This window comes from Aquila chrysaetos, chromosome 1 (assembly GCF_900496995.4).
Source record: "Aquila chrysaetos chrysaetos chromosome 1, bAquChr1.4, whole genome shotgun sequence".
In the NCBI taxonomy this organism is placed as follows: Eukaryota; Metazoa; Chordata; class Aves; order Accipitriformes; family Accipitridae; genus Aquila; species Aquila chrysaetos.
In genome coordinates this window covers 56,641,501-56,656,638 of record NC_044004.1, presented here as the reverse complement: position 1 = coordinate 56,656,638, position 15,138 = coordinate 56,641,501, and the positions used below count along the sequence as shown (strand labels likewise).

General features: G+C 39.0%; 1 protein-coding gene across 28 annotated transcripts in view; it reads left to right on the top strand.

Moving 5' to 3' along the window:
* Positions 1-15,138, top strand: part of MANBA (mannosidase beta) — an 88,749-nt gene that overhangs the window by 22,647 nt on the left and 50,964 nt on the right. For 27 of the 28 annotated variants that reach the window (XM_041123673.1, XM_041123688.1, XM_041123689.1 and 24 more), the window contains 6 exons: positions 1,782-1,876; positions 2,346-2,451; positions 4,390-4,560; positions 7,188-7,311; positions 9,744-9,919; positions 13,044-13,154. In XM_041123673.1, the coding sequence (XP_040979607.1) occupies positions 1,782-1,876; positions 2,346-2,451; positions 4,390-4,560; positions 7,188-7,311; positions 9,744-9,919; positions 13,044-13,154 (783 nt within the window). The remainder of the gene's footprint in view (positions 1-1,781; positions 1,877-2,345; positions 2,452-4,389; positions 4,561-7,187; positions 7,312-9,743; positions 9,920-13,043; positions 13,155-15,138) is intronic. The other variant, XM_041123684.1, reaches the window with a different exon arrangement.

Here is a 15,138-nt window from a genome sequence, read left to right as displayed (position 1 = left end):
ATTTGCCTTCTGGTGGTTGTTGGGATGAAGGCCGAAGTCTTCCTCAGCTGTTCTTTAGGTGACTCAGGTCCCATTCATGCTCTGTAAACGTTTCTCTACATATGCTAATCATCGGTACTCATGGTCTTAGATAAGTGAAGAATATCCCTACCTCCACATGCGATTTCATGAACAAAGTTAACCCGTTCATTACAATGGATATGTTAAAATTCAGTAATTGTTCTGGTAAGCTCATGCTGACTTAACTTTTAGAGAATACACTGTATTACCAATACAGAGGTCACAGTTTTACTGAGGTACCAAGACGTTTCTTTTCTTGACTCTTATTCCCTTGTAGTAAGAAATTTGATTGATTGAGCATAGCATGTAGAGGCAAGGTGACAACTTTCCCTCTGTGTGGGCTCAAGGAATGATGTTTATATTGCTGCGGGACTCCAGAAGAGATTATGCTGCTGAGGACAGTCACTTAGATGTTATGATTTTGCTCTGCTATGTAAATAGATTTGCGTTTATACTACAGAGCCTGACCCTATTAGTTGTAAAACAAATATGAGATATGAAACAATGTTTTTCAGAACATTTGAAATCCAAAAGTGTCCTTAGTATCTATACTGACTCCTGAAATGGGGAGAAAAATTGAGCTTCAGCAAGAAGAAAAAAAAAAAGCTGCGCAGATTTTCTTCAGTGTGAATCTGGATATTCAGGACAGATAGTTAGCTGTGCTGGTACTGTAGAAGACTCGTATCAAAGGGAATCTTAATGCAGCTACGCTCTCTCTTAGCTGGGTTTGAGTCATGTAGTCTAGAAAAGATTGGTCTTTGTTTTGGGAAATCAGTTCAGCTGTGCAGCTGCTGAAGAGGATTGAACTGAGCTGTCAGTCACTGACCCGGATACCTGCACTCTGAACTGTCTGACATGGGGATGTAACACCGTATCTTTCTGCTGCCTTTGTACCAGGTTCAAGGCGGTGGGTTGTCAGGTCCGTGTAACTGATTCCTTCAGCCTAGGTGAGGAACGTTGTGACCAACCATAAGGTAATAAATACAGCATGAAGTCAAAAAGGTCGAGGACTTAGCTGAGACCAACTGTGCCTTTATTCTTCCTGGGTAGCGTGACTAAAGGGAAAAGAAGGGAAAAGAACACATTTGGTATAAATGCAGCATTATTCTCAAAAGTAGTCATTTAATTTTATACAACAAACCAAATTGTGTTGCTTCTCCTTCATCTCTTTCTCCCTCTCTCCAAATATAACAATTTCATTTAGCCTTACCACATCAAGACTAGTTGACAAGAAACAACTGGAGTATTTGCAATTATTTTAAACTGTAGAGATTTGTTCACTGCTGTCCCTGGAGGCCTAAAATGCTGTTTCTTTCCTCTTAAAATCCTATTAGTCTTACTTTCTCCATCATTATGAGGGGGATCATGTTTCTGTTCCTCTCATTAAGTCACAAGCTGTCTTGATTTTTTTTTTTTTTTTTTATTTCCAGCCCAGTCATTTCTTATGTAAAAACAAATCCTGCTCCGTCTAGTTTGAGTATGAATGATTACAGCAAACAGGTTTTAACCTATATAAGTAAAGTCAAATATTAACAAAGCTTTGCTTTCACATAGTATTTCAAAGGTGAAAAGGAATATCAGGATGAATGAAATAAGGTGGATTTTGCATTTGCAGACTGTCTGAAATAAGTGCTCATCTAATGGATATTATGATGCATTTCATGTAGTAACACTATTACTAAATAAGTCTTGTAATTTTCTTTTTGTTGGTCTGTTATTAGGATCCATACTATAGATTTAATGATGTGATGTACAGATGGATCTCACTGGATAACTGGACTTACAGCAGGACATTCAAAACTCCTTTTGACATCAGGTATGCAGTAAACATATGTCTAAAATAGTTCTGTGCCATCTTTCATGCAGAATTGCTAGCTGCTTAATACTTTCGTATCTGATAAAACAAATTATGCAATAACAGCTGCAAAGTTGTTGCTAAAGAACACTTCAGTAGTTGCTTTTTCCTATTTTTTTAAATTGTTAAAAATTACTTATGAATTGCCAACGAAGGAAGGATAATACTTAGGCTGATTGGAAGCTAGCCCATCTGATATCTGGTGGGCATGTGAACATGCTGTGTTGCAGACTTGAGCCACTTCAGCTGTCATCTTAATTTGACTATTTAAAGATATAATGTAGCCACACTAAGTCAAATATTTTTGGAGGTAGTTGAGACAACTGCTGCTAAAGATAATGGTGACATACATTTTTATATTGTCTGTCTCCTGTGTGTTTTTAACCCTAGGTATTCTAACAGTTTTTTATGCATATGTTATCTTCTGTAGAAAGTGGCAGAAAGTGAATTTGGTTTTTGAGGGAGTAGATACAGTAGCACAGATCCTGATCAACAATATCACTCTTGGGAGAACAGACAACATGTTCAACAGATATGTAAGTAATGTGTTTATTTCTGAAGGTGCTTCTGTTTTTTCTTCAAAGCCCTTTTGTGCTGAGCGTTTTCAGTGCATTCAAGTACACATAAAAATAGGTCCCTGGACGCAGAAAGTGTTGACCTGAGAACTGCATGTGTAATCATATAACTGTTAGAAAGAGAAGTATACTTACCTTTTCAGTAGCAGCGGGGTCAGATCTGGAGGTGAATGTGTCTTGTTCTAAATGAGTGGACCCATGCAACAGGATCACTTCAGCTAATAATATAAGTCTTTCTTCTTGGGATCTGTCACAGCTCCAAGAAGATGTAAGCTTAAATCTATTATATTAGCTGTAAATCTGCTTACTAATTGGTATTAGAATGGTTTACATGTAAATGCTGAAATGAAAATGCACGTGTTGCAAAGACTTTGTGTTTCCATGCTTTTTTTTATATAGGGTTTTTGATTTTTAATATTGGTCTTTTGATAACATTGTCTTGCATTTTTGGGCTTAGCCTATGTCAGCATGAGAGAACTCATCATGGAATGATCTTGAGAGCAGCAAAATCAGTCAAACTAATTTTATAGCTTTAAAATATAAAATTATTCTGGGTACTGGCGTAAGGGACAATCCTTACTTTTCTCTTAAAAGAATCAAAAAAGGAAAACTTAAAGGAAGAATGTTAGTGGAAAAACTGAATTACAGAGGAAACATATGGTGTCTTCATATCTCAGCGTTTACCATTCTGGCAGGTTTTATTGCAGAGGTACTGGCCTGAGACATGAGAGCTAGATTCTGCCACCTGGGTCTGTGTGACCTGGGACAAATCACTTAGTTTCTCTGTGACTTAGTTTTACCATCTATAAAATAAGAAATTTCATAGAGCTTTTATGAAATTGTAATTATTTACTATTTGGAGAGTATTTAAAGGATTGCCAGTAGCAGGCTCTGTAGAATTGGGAAGTGATATTATTTTGCCCTTATTTCTGCAACTTCATTCTGTTTCAGATTGTAACAGTTCATGAAATGGCCTTCACTGTAAAACGAGAGTGAACTGCATTAAATTGAGTCTAGGATTACTGTGACCCAGACTTCTGCTTTGTTCACCTGTTCCACATGACAACTATGTCTGCAGGAAGGACTCTGTGAAGGCTCTGTATGGGGGATGCTATTTGCTTTGTAATTTTCTGCTGTATGCTACAGACATAAGTGATGCTAGCTGGGCTGCTCACAAGTTGGAAAAAATGGCCAAGACTTGGCTTGTCACACTGTGAAGAAGAAATGGGTATTAGCCATTGGAACCATATTGTCTTGATAGCACAGGGTAATTCTGAAACCAAACATTTATCCTTCTGTCCAGCCACACTGAAGTGGATTTTGTGAGCCAGTGAGGAAGCCCCCACATGCTTTATTTGGTGCTGGCATAGAATGTGTATCTGTACATTTTGGGGGTAAGAGTGCAGCTGGCATGAAATACACAGCTTTGCAGCATTCACGCAAAAGGCAGCTCAGTGCTTTGCGGTAGGTAAGCTGGCAGCACAGTGTGAGTTGGAAGGACTCCTGTGTAGACCAGCTTTCTGTGTTGGAACAAGGTGTCTTTCTAAAGATGCAGATGAGTTCTGAGTGAGGAAGGAGGGTAAAGATTCTCTTGCCACCCTTATCCTTCAAACACTTCTGTGGGCAAGCAGAGTGCTGCAGCCTGCAATGGGGGCTCAGTATGGGGAAAGTGGTTTGCCCAGAAACATCTCCTTGTATCTGGAATGTTACTGTGTATTTTCTTTTTTCAGCTTAAGAAGCAGCTTTTTGTTTCCTTCAAAACCAGAGTCTGTTGAGATCATAGTTCAAATGCCTTTGAATAATATATGTATGGTAGTAAAATCCCAATGTAACACTGATTATAAATCTCATAAATAAATGTCAGCTCTGTAATGATTTTCTTCTGTTTTCTTGACCTAGAGCTTTGATATTACCAGCGTGATCAAGGAGGTCAATTTTGTTGAAGTCCGTTTCTTATCAGCTGTTTCGTATGCAGCAGAGCAGAGCAGATGTCACAAAGCATACAGCATCCCCCCGGCGTGCCCTCCACCTGTGCAGAAAGGAGAGTGCCACGCTAATTTCATCAGAAAGGTAGGGGCAGAATTGTCTTGTCTCTGGCTTCAGGCTTGGAAAGAGGAATGCGCCACGTGCTGTCCTTACAGATGTATTCTGAAATCTGCAATGTCATTTTATAAGTAGGGCATATTTTTCATTGCAGCTTCCTTCTCCTGTCCCCCCAGAAACCTGTAATCTAGCATGTCGATAATACAAGAGGCATAAGAAGGCCAGGCTTTATATCTAGGTGATAAGAATGTTTAAAAGGCTGTTTTCCTCAAGGAGTCAGCAAGGAGACTTGCTGCTAAGAGAGCAGGATAGCATTGGGAAATGTGTAATCTTTACATTTTGATCCACTGGGTGGGTTTAGCAATGTATGCTGACAATAGAGTTCACTGTTGCAAATACCAGTGTATATTGCCAAGGCTGTAAAAATCTCAGCCAAGCAGCTTTGTGAGTGTTTGCTATTGCTCATGCGCTGTGCTATTTATACAGGGCAGCTCTGGCATGTCCCAAGAAGTGTTATCCAACAGAGGACCTGTTCTCATCTTATTGCAGTGCTGTGAAGTGTGACTTTTAAGTACATATTCAGTGAAAACAACAATGTAATATACAATGAATGAAGCTCAGAAATTCTGATTTGAGACATGGCTTCATCGCTGTTAAAACTTACTCAAGGCAAACTACCATTTCAGTAGTATATATTTCTGATAGCTTTGCAGCAGCTAGAGACAATGGCTAGGTGATCTTATTTTGAAATTTCTCTTTTTGGGTGTTTTTGCATGTTTGTCTCCACTTAAATGCTTTTTTTTTTAACAATTTTTAATCTTTTCAATAAAGTCCTTCTAGATCCTCCTCAAAAAAATTACTGGAATCCTGTTGATCTAAATCTGGATGTGATTTCCTTTAAAATTTGTTAATGGAAAGATAGGCTCCATGTTGACCTGGGAAGATCCTTCAGGATTAAGATGTTGTCTTTATTACTACTTGCTGCTACTTTTATTTTCACAGCATTTTAGAAAGTTGATTAATTCTTCTGAGTCCACCGTGTTTCTTAGAAATCAGTGCAGGGAGGAGCTTGGAAGGAAGAAGGCACTTAAACAGCTGTAGACTTATTTATAGAGCAAAAATGGCCAGGAATTACTTTATGCTTTACTGAACTATACCTTTACATTTGTAAGAAACTACCTTAGTGCTCTTCCTCAAAGGAGTTGTTTGACTGTACTTGGAAGCAGCTCCAGACATTTCCAGAAACATTTCTAGTTCCAAGTATATGGCAACAACAGCAGTGATGTCACATTTAAAAGTAAACAAACATACTAGAACATTGCTAAAGTAAGCTGGCTGCTTACCATCTTAAAGTAGTGGAGAGCTGTTTACACGTTTGAGGTTCACTATTAAGTGCAGTAAACTTATCTAAATCTTAATAGGAATTTGTGGCAAAACGCAACCCTTTCACTGGTAATGTACTTCAGTGATACAAGCATATTGTTCTTATGACATACTATTTCTGATAGCGGTCTCTGCAATATTATTAGTGAAACCTGACAATCTGTCAGCGATTCATTTGTTTATTTTTTACGAAGGGAAAATTACTTTCAATCTGACTTGTTTTCTAAGAATGTGTTGTCCCTGTTTTTACACTTGAAATAGGTACAGTGCTTGCTTCCTGGAAGGCTCTTTTGCAACTTGATAGGCAGGCAGGCTGACTCCAGCGATGCAAGGGATAGGCCAGACTTTGTGCGGTGTGGTTTGCCAAAATTAGTATGCCTCGGCTGTAAGTTATTAGTCTCTAAATTTAGAACTGTAGGTCACTGTACAAGACTTTAAGGAGATCTATTGTATTTGCTTTGGGGGCTGGGGCTGTGTGAAGCTTGGAGGGCAGCTGAATAGATGTCTTCAAGGGATTTGTTAACTAGAGGTCTGACCAGGTTTGAAAACAGCTAAATGGAAAGCAGTGTAGGTACTTCTCTGCCTGACCAGCATTTTATAATTCTGACAGTTATTCTGATGTTGGAACCAGAACTAAGCTATTTCTCAACCATGTTTTTGTTCCCTTTGTTTTTGTATGAGAGAACCATAAAAAGGGGATAAACAGTGAACATGGCTGAACCAGACATACACATCTCTTTCCTTGTACTAATCTGTGGTGTTACAACAAAAAATAGGGGATAAGGTGTTTCAGATATACCCAGAATTTTTAATTTGATATTGTTCTTTTAGATTACTTTAATATTTGTAACCATCGGTTTTCTGCTTACTTTGTGTTTTAGGTATACCATTAAATACTGACATTACAAACTAAGGTAATTCAGAGCTGAATTGAGAGTAACCTGCTGGCTTGGTTTCTTGATCTTTACTGGGTTGTTTTAAGTGGTGGGCTAGGTGGTATTTTGCTCTCTCACTAATATAAAATTTTGCTACATATGGATGTTTAATACAAAATTGTATTTTTTATATAATACAGGTAGTAGAAGCAGAGTTCTGGTCAAGAAATAAGAGCAACATTACTGTAGGCTCTTCTGGGTTTATGGAAATTGGAAAAATTCTTTCAGTGCCTGGCAATATTTTATTTCTAGGTAGCAAATTATTTTTATTTCTGGCACAGCATCAATGTCTGTGTGAAAAATAGGCAATTGTAACATAATCATTCTGTATTCCAGGAGCAGTGTTCATTTAGTTGGGACTGGGGCCCTTCTTTTCCCACTCAAGGAATCTGGAAAGATGTTAGGATTGAGGCCTATAACCATTATCACCTGATTTACTTTTCTTTGACTCCTTTCTTTGGTAAGTCGTGTTACTACTTTTTATTGTTGTTTCACCTTTGGAATACAAACCATTTTATTGTTAAGCTCAATTAACTGCCAGCTTAGGAAAGGTTCTGTTGTTTTATTATGACTTTGTGTGTAGTTCTTCCCACAGCACGCCCTTTTAGGTCTTGAAACAGTGCTTCAGTACAAACAATAGTGATTAAAAATGTTAGAATTCAGAATCATTTTTTGCTTGAAGATCCCTGAATAACTGCAGAAATATATTTAGTATAGCTGAGGTTAGTCCCTGTTCTCCTGTTTTGAAGCATTTCTTTTTTATTGGCATGTGTTTTCACCAAGACTCCCAATAAATATGTCTCACTTTTGTCTCACCTCCATTTAAACAAAGGCAAAGCTGCTGTGGGAATTTAGTTTTGTGTTGGGAAGACCAATGCACAGTGAGCAGAGTTTCAAGAGCACAGAGTTTTCAGGACATAACATGAAGTCTGAGAGAAAAGCAGTTGTGCTATGCAAGGATAATTTGTTAAGGCTGCAATTTGAGTGGATAGCCTCCTGCATTCCTGCTACCTAACTTACCGAACCGGTTTCCTCCCTTGCCGTGGTCTTTGATTTTCCTCTCCTTTGTCCTGAAGATCATTGCAGCTGAGCAAAAGTAGTTAATTTTCTGTTGAAACTCTCTGTAAACGGTAATATGCCCCATTGTAGACCACCCGCATGCTTTCTTTCACTGCCTGTTGAGCCCAGTCTTCAGTGGAGTAAAGGCTAGCACGTGAGTCCTCTGCACTGGGTTGAATTTCAGCCCTTGGGAATAGAGTTGTTGTGTATGAATAAAAGAGGAAGACGTCACTCCCTGGCTGCTTTTAAAGCTTCCTGAAATAGCTGCAGGTCTTAGCTAGAATTAACGTGACTGGAATTTCCATGGAAAGCCCCAGCACAGAGTCTGTGTGCTCTCTAAAATTTAGTTACAGTAAAAATCTTTTCTGGTCCCTCCCACATTCCCACAACTCCACCTTCTGGTAGGTAAACTCTTGCTCTCTGGATAAGCGGAGAAAACCTCTTTCATTCAGCAGAGAGTGGTTTGGAAGCAGAGCCAGAGCTTATTAGTATTCAAACATAATAACATTTGAAAAATAAGAGTAAATGCACAACTTGAATTTAAGCTGTTTATGCAGTTATATTGCTCATCAAATTTGGTGTCACAGCCTTTTGACTACTGAGTCTGTCAAAGATTCATTGGTCTTGATTTCTGTGCCTAGACCCCACAGTTCGTGCATTTAAGAGTGGGCTGGAATTCCTATATGCCCTTGGAAGGGAGGGAAAACGCGCTGTAATGGCTGACCCTTGCGGTGTGGGGTGGATGTTTTTTCAACTCCTTCAACATTTTTGAAAACTGGTCTTCCCTGGCTAACGCTGGGTGTAATAAAAACTTGGGAACATATTCATTGCTCTTCATTCTACAAAAGACAGTGAAAATCACACCAGGGCTGAATGCAATTCTTTGCTCTTGGAGGGAGCTCCCTTTCTCTCCTGGAGGAAGGAGAGCTTAGAATATATACGTGAAAAGAGAAAGTAAGTGGTTAGTAGTTTGTGTATCTAAAATGTGTCTTAGTTCTAGTTTTCCTTGTCTTCTGTTTTATTTGCTTTTGCTTACATGTTCATCTGTAATATTTGAAGTATAGGATTAGCCAGGCTATGTTTGTAGACAGGTAACTTAATTGCTGAAGTCAATGGGAAATTTACATGTTAATCTTGAGTACCCTTGACCCTGGCTTGCCTTATTCAGTAAGCTCTGTACAGGAGAGGACTGTCTGAGGTAACTGTAGAGAGATCTCAGGGAAGTCATTAACTTGTTTCCTCCACCACACTTCAGTGGCAGAAGAGACATAAAGATACAGCCCATCGAGTCTAGACACAATGGGCCCAATTCATCCCCAGCATAACTCCATTCATTTTGTCTAGTGACTCTGGGATGAATTCAGCTCGTTTTCTGTTAATACTGTTTTTGTTTAATCGACAAAAGTGATTGTACTGCCTTGTGATTACGATCTTTCGCAAAGAGTACCATGTTCACACCAGTGCTGACTAAAAGCAAATATAATGTCTATGGGAGTTGGTGGGAAAAAAATCCTTCCTAATGAAGTGACTGGTGTCATGGTCTCTGACTTTTGTACAGAGCTCTGAAAACCCCCTGGATGGCTTTTGAATGAAAAAAAGAGAGAGTTATGAAACATAAATCATATTGCATAGTTCTCTTCTGCGTCGGCAAATGTAAACACAGATATCAAATGCACTAAACAAGAAGATGAACCTTGCAGGTCTGGTTCAAACACAGCCTGAACATTGTTAAATTTAATCTGTTTGAATTGTTTCTTTTATGGGAGATTATGTTAACTAATAGGTGTATAAACACAATTCTTAAATTCCCATTTTTTCTCCCCCTTCACTTAGTAAAGAGTGCTCAGCAGTGGAGTCTTGAAATTGAGTCTATTTTTGATGTAGTCAGCTCCAAACCAATTGCAGGTCTTGTGACTGTGAACATTCCTAAATTGCAAACACAGCAAACATTCAGTGTGAAGCTTCAACCTGGAGAAGGCAGCATTGTGCTGCTTGTAAACATCAACAAGGTAAGGAGGTGTGTGTGGAACCCTAGCCAACTGCAAAATGTTTCCCGTGGTTTCCAATGTGTCTTTCTGCCCCCATGCCAGTTTTAGGTCTCCCTCTCCTTCCTTACTGTGTTCCTGAATTTAACAACAGTTCTGTACCCCTTACAGGATAGAACAGTTCTTTTCCTCTCTAAAAATTGATGTCTGTGGGGCTACGTAGCTCAGTGTCAAAAAGATGATGAAGCCTTTCCTTTACTGCAAAACGAAAAGATCACATAATCACCGGCCACTGTTAAATGAGCTATTTAGGTAGATAACCTTTGGATACCCTGTATCACTTCACCTAACTGGCAGTAGGTATCTTGTCTCCTATGCTATTGTTTACTGGACTGATTGAGACTAGAATATACTACAATATGCATGGTTCTCCCAGGAAAGAGAGGAAACATTCCTCAAACCTCTCAGTAGATAACTCTTTCACGTAAATAAAAGCAAAAGAGCCCTATAAAGAACTTGGCTGGCAGTAAGGTTGGTGGAAATGTTGTGGAGTAGTACTTCCTTACATTGGCTTGCAGTATCTTGGGTAGACAAAACTCAGGAGGAATTTTAGAGAGGTAAAGGATGCTCTAATGAGGAGAGAACTCAACTGAAAAACAATGAATTTGGTATACACCCCAGTGACAAAAGAGGAAAGAATTGGTCTGCTTGCTTTCAGAGAGTGTTGGGAAGCTATCTGGTGGCAGACTTAATTCACCAACATTATTTAACTTCTATAGAATTTGTTTTGTTTGTGTTTTTTTTAGAAACTGTTGAGTTTTATCACACAGATGTAATTAAGAAAAGATAGATAGGCTTGAGAGATGAAGAAAATCAGTGTGTCTGTTCTAGTTGACAAATAGGTAGGTGTCTTGACTTAGGCAGTGAGTCCAGTGTGGCAAAAAGAAGCATGAACTTTGTCTTGGCTTCTTGCTCAGAGAGCAGGGCCCTAGTAGAGCTGACTGCAGAACTGAACCTGACAGCAGCAGTCCCAGGCCAGTGGGCAGGGTGGGAGTCCTGACAGGCACAGTGGCAGTCACAGCTGATGGTGTTCTCCACTGGAGCCAACAGCATAACAGGAGCTGCCGTCTGTTTCACTGCCACAGGGCATAGTTAGATTTGTGGGTGAGCAACGTGCTGTGAGCAGGAATTTGGGGCGTCTGACAGTTCTGGCCATTAATAATGTTTGAGGGTCTGCCCTCAAACCTTTGTATATTTTACTGGCTCTACTGATTTTCTCTATCACTGTGTAACTCTGCATTTGTTTCCCCAGTTTGAATGCATTATGCGTGTATTCTCAAGTTCTCTTGTCAGTTGTTTGAGTGGAGAAAAAGCATGTGTTCAAGGCAAGCAGGATATTTATGTTCTAGTATGCACACTCAGTGACTTGCATACTTATGTGCTTTGTTTTATTTTGACATGAAAGCATAAAAGCATGCAAACGTGATTTTTGTTACTGTTGTCATCTGACATACAAGTTGCATGAGCAATTACACATACCCAGTTTCATTTAAAACAGTCATTAGTCTCTGCTTAGCCTTTTCAGGGATTACATTAAGCAGACACTGCAATGTGAAACCTCAAAAATTATTTTGATTTATTTAATTGCCCCATCCCCAACTTCAAAAGAAATCTGTTAGTGGAGTATGACTGCAAGTTTGTAAGGAAGTACTTCCTTCAGAGCAGAGGTAACAGCGTTTTATTATTCTTCATACACAAAAGGCTTTGCTGCATGAATTCACATCAGCTGATTTTACGAGAAGCCCTGCAATGTGTTCTTGTGTATCAATAAGCCTAACGGAGCCCTTGCTCTGTACGACAGACTTGTGTGGTGCATGTTAAATAGTGAGACCTCACCAGAAATTTATTTCTAGTTGAGAGTTTATTGCAGATTATGTTGCGAAGCCAGTAGGTGTTTGAGTGGTGTGTATCACCCGAGATGTGTAAGCAGTCTTCCTGCAATTGCCACACAAAGTGCTGTGTTGCTAACATACAGCATTTTGCTTATCAGCTAATGGTGAGCATGGGGATGACATCATTAGTGGCCAATGAGACACTCCAGCCGTGCCAGGTGGCTTTGAACACTCCCTTGTTGAGGCACACGCTGATTTTGTGCTTCCATTTGTGTCCGTGCAACACAGAGATTAGTACTTCTGCACAAGCATTTATGATAATTCTGTATCGCGGAAGCTGAAATGTTAGTAGATACATTCATGATTGTGTCCAAGTATGGCTACAGCAAAACATATTGTTGGGCTGCTCTCTGGCCTCATTTTATTTGAAAAGATTGAGGCACTCCTTACATGACTCTATTCAGTGCTGATCCCTCCATTGTTTGGTTGCATGCATTATTGCTTTCTTTCCACAATTTTTGTGTTGTGCACTCAACTGGCAAATGTTGGCAATAGGATTGAGCAGCAGAAGTAGGCTGCTAGAATGAAGATATAAATATTGCTCTGTGACTAGAAAAATGAGAAAATTAAATCATTCTGTCATCCTAGAGGTAGTTTTTTTATGTTTGTAAAAATTATGGAGTACTAATGATGTGATTAGGAAGCATAGAGAAAAAGCAGAAAACACTGAAAAGAAAGAATGAACCTTGTAATTTGACTTAAAAGCTTGACATAAGTGAAGCAGTCAGTATGGTCACGTATTACCAAAGCCACAATTGAAAAGTGTCACCTCTGTATATTGAATGTGGTATGTGATAGGTAAAAGGGTCAATGAGAAGAGGGGTATGATACAGAGACTAGCAAACAATACCTGCTCCTGACACAGATATTTGAGTTTTGGGAGAATATTCTGTCAGTGTACCTCAGCTGAGGGGTAGCAGCTAGACGTGCGCATGCACGTGTTTGTGTGCTCATGGCCTATTGTGAAGACAAGATGAAGTGATAGCCTGGACTTCAGTGGAAGAAATCATATGTCTCTCTTTAAATAATTTTCACCTCAGAGCTGCAGCTGGAGAGATCACAGTTACCATGGCTCAGCTGAGGCACAAAAACTCATTAGACTTGTGGTAATTCACTCAAAGATATCTGAGCCCCTAGGTGCATGTTATGCTTCTTTTTATACACATTGCTCTGACTTTCTCTCTTGTATGTTCAAGAGTTCTGCAGTGGAGGCTTGGTGGCCAAATGGACATGGAAAGCAAACTGGATATAACATGACAACAACTTTCATCATGGAGGCAGGATACCAGATTGAGAAATTTTCAAAGGTGAGCCTTTCAGCTTGATTACAGCTGGCATTACACAGCTACTGTTAGGACATCTGCTCTGCATAGCAGGTATCTAGAGCTCTTAAATACTTTGCTGGATTGTAATATGCATGTGAAAATGCTAATGAGAAACAGGAGGTTTTTTAACGTCACAATGTATGTTTACCTGTTTCTGCTAGCCTTAGTTTGTGTGGATGCCTTTACCTGCATTCAGACTGGAAGATGGCTTACAGTTAGTTGGAAACCTCAGAAAGGAAAAGATGTTTACTACTTAAGTTTTCTATCTTATGAAAAAAAGCACTTTTAAACTTGATATATCATGCTGATGTTTTTGTATCATGCACTGAAAAACCCTTTTAGATGTCTGTAGATTATCTGAAGATTTATTACTCAGATTTTCCTTGCTAATTCAATTTTTTAAAAAATCTGTGGGATAGACACATTCCTAAAAAGCTAACATACATTCATTTATTAGAATATAGATGTGCTTCAGGTTTAAGAACAGGTAGCATCTTAATATGACCATGAAAGTAATATTCAGGGATATTTGCATAACGGCTCCTGCAACACACTGGCTGTATAATTTTCTGTTTGTTTTTACTAAGAAGTGTGGAAGAGGTAATTTTCAATTGTCCATTGAAAAAAAAAATCATACAAATTAGACTGGGCTCCTTATGCCATCAACATGCGGAAAAAACCAAGTAAATTTACATATTTATTAGGTGATTCTGATGTGTATTGCTTCACTAAAAGCTAATGTGGTCAGCAGGCATCTAAAACTGCTATTTGCTGTAATATTTGTTCATGTGAAAAATCCTATGAAAAGCAGTAGCTTCTGGAGTCCTAGTCTTTATAGGGCTAGCCCTTAGTTTGATTGTGAAGTCATAATAATAATTCTTCACTGTTATTAGTGATTTAATTTTGAAACAATTAGAAAACCACACCAAATAAACATGGCATATTATGCTTGGAAGAAGTGGTTGTAGGAAATATGGCTATAAAGCCTGTAAAAAGGAAAATTCTGTTGTTACTGTGTGAAAACTGCGCAATGATAGGAAAACTAATTGATTCCACTTGGGTAGTTGCGTCAGGATATTTCATAGAGCCCTGTGGCATATGATCAGAGGGACTTCATGGTCTACAAAAGATACTCGGAAGCCTCTTCTTTTTTTCTCCTTAAGGGGGAAAAAAGCAAATGCACCACAGAGTGGGCATTATAAATTAACCAGCATATGAAGCCTTTACAGATTCATAGTGTAAAGTCTAGTCTTCCTTCATGTGTTCTGTGAAGCTTTGTCTTGGATTCTGACAGACACACACATACCACCCTGCCCCCAGCCCGAGCTGTATGAGTGGAAAAAGCCTCCATATGCAGTTTTTTCATGTTCTAGCACAATTTGCTGTCATGTCAGCAGGACTGAATAGCAACATTCATATGGCTTAATAAGAACTTTGAGTAGTTCAGGAGATACAGTCAGGGATAAATGTTCCTGAAAGTTGTTCTGTTGTCAGTTCTGTTGTTTGCCTAGTACTGTATTCAGGTGGAATACATTTCCCACTCCCACCCCTCTTTTTAAAAAGAAAAGAAATAGGGGTGAGACATTTCACAAGTGGTTTGTCTCCACATGAGTATCTACATAACTTTGGACAGGCGAGAACTGTATATGTGAGAAAGCACAGCTTGGTCTTATGTCAGATTTGGCTACCCTCAGCTTGAACTACTCTCTGGTTTCTGACATGTTAGAGTAGTCTCCAAAACATTAACTGATCCTTTGGGAAAATTTCTGGGTAGCCTCCAAGTACGTACCTGCGGGAGCTCTATAAAGCTCTAGCCAGCTGTGCTGGGAACATCTTTGGCTGAGGGAAGTACCTACTCAATCCTGTTGAGAGTAGCAGAAAAACAAAACAGAATAAAGCCAACATCCAGGACAGGGTTAGTTTTGGTTTTGTTTTGTTTTTCTATTTGAACACTTTGGTTTAGAGT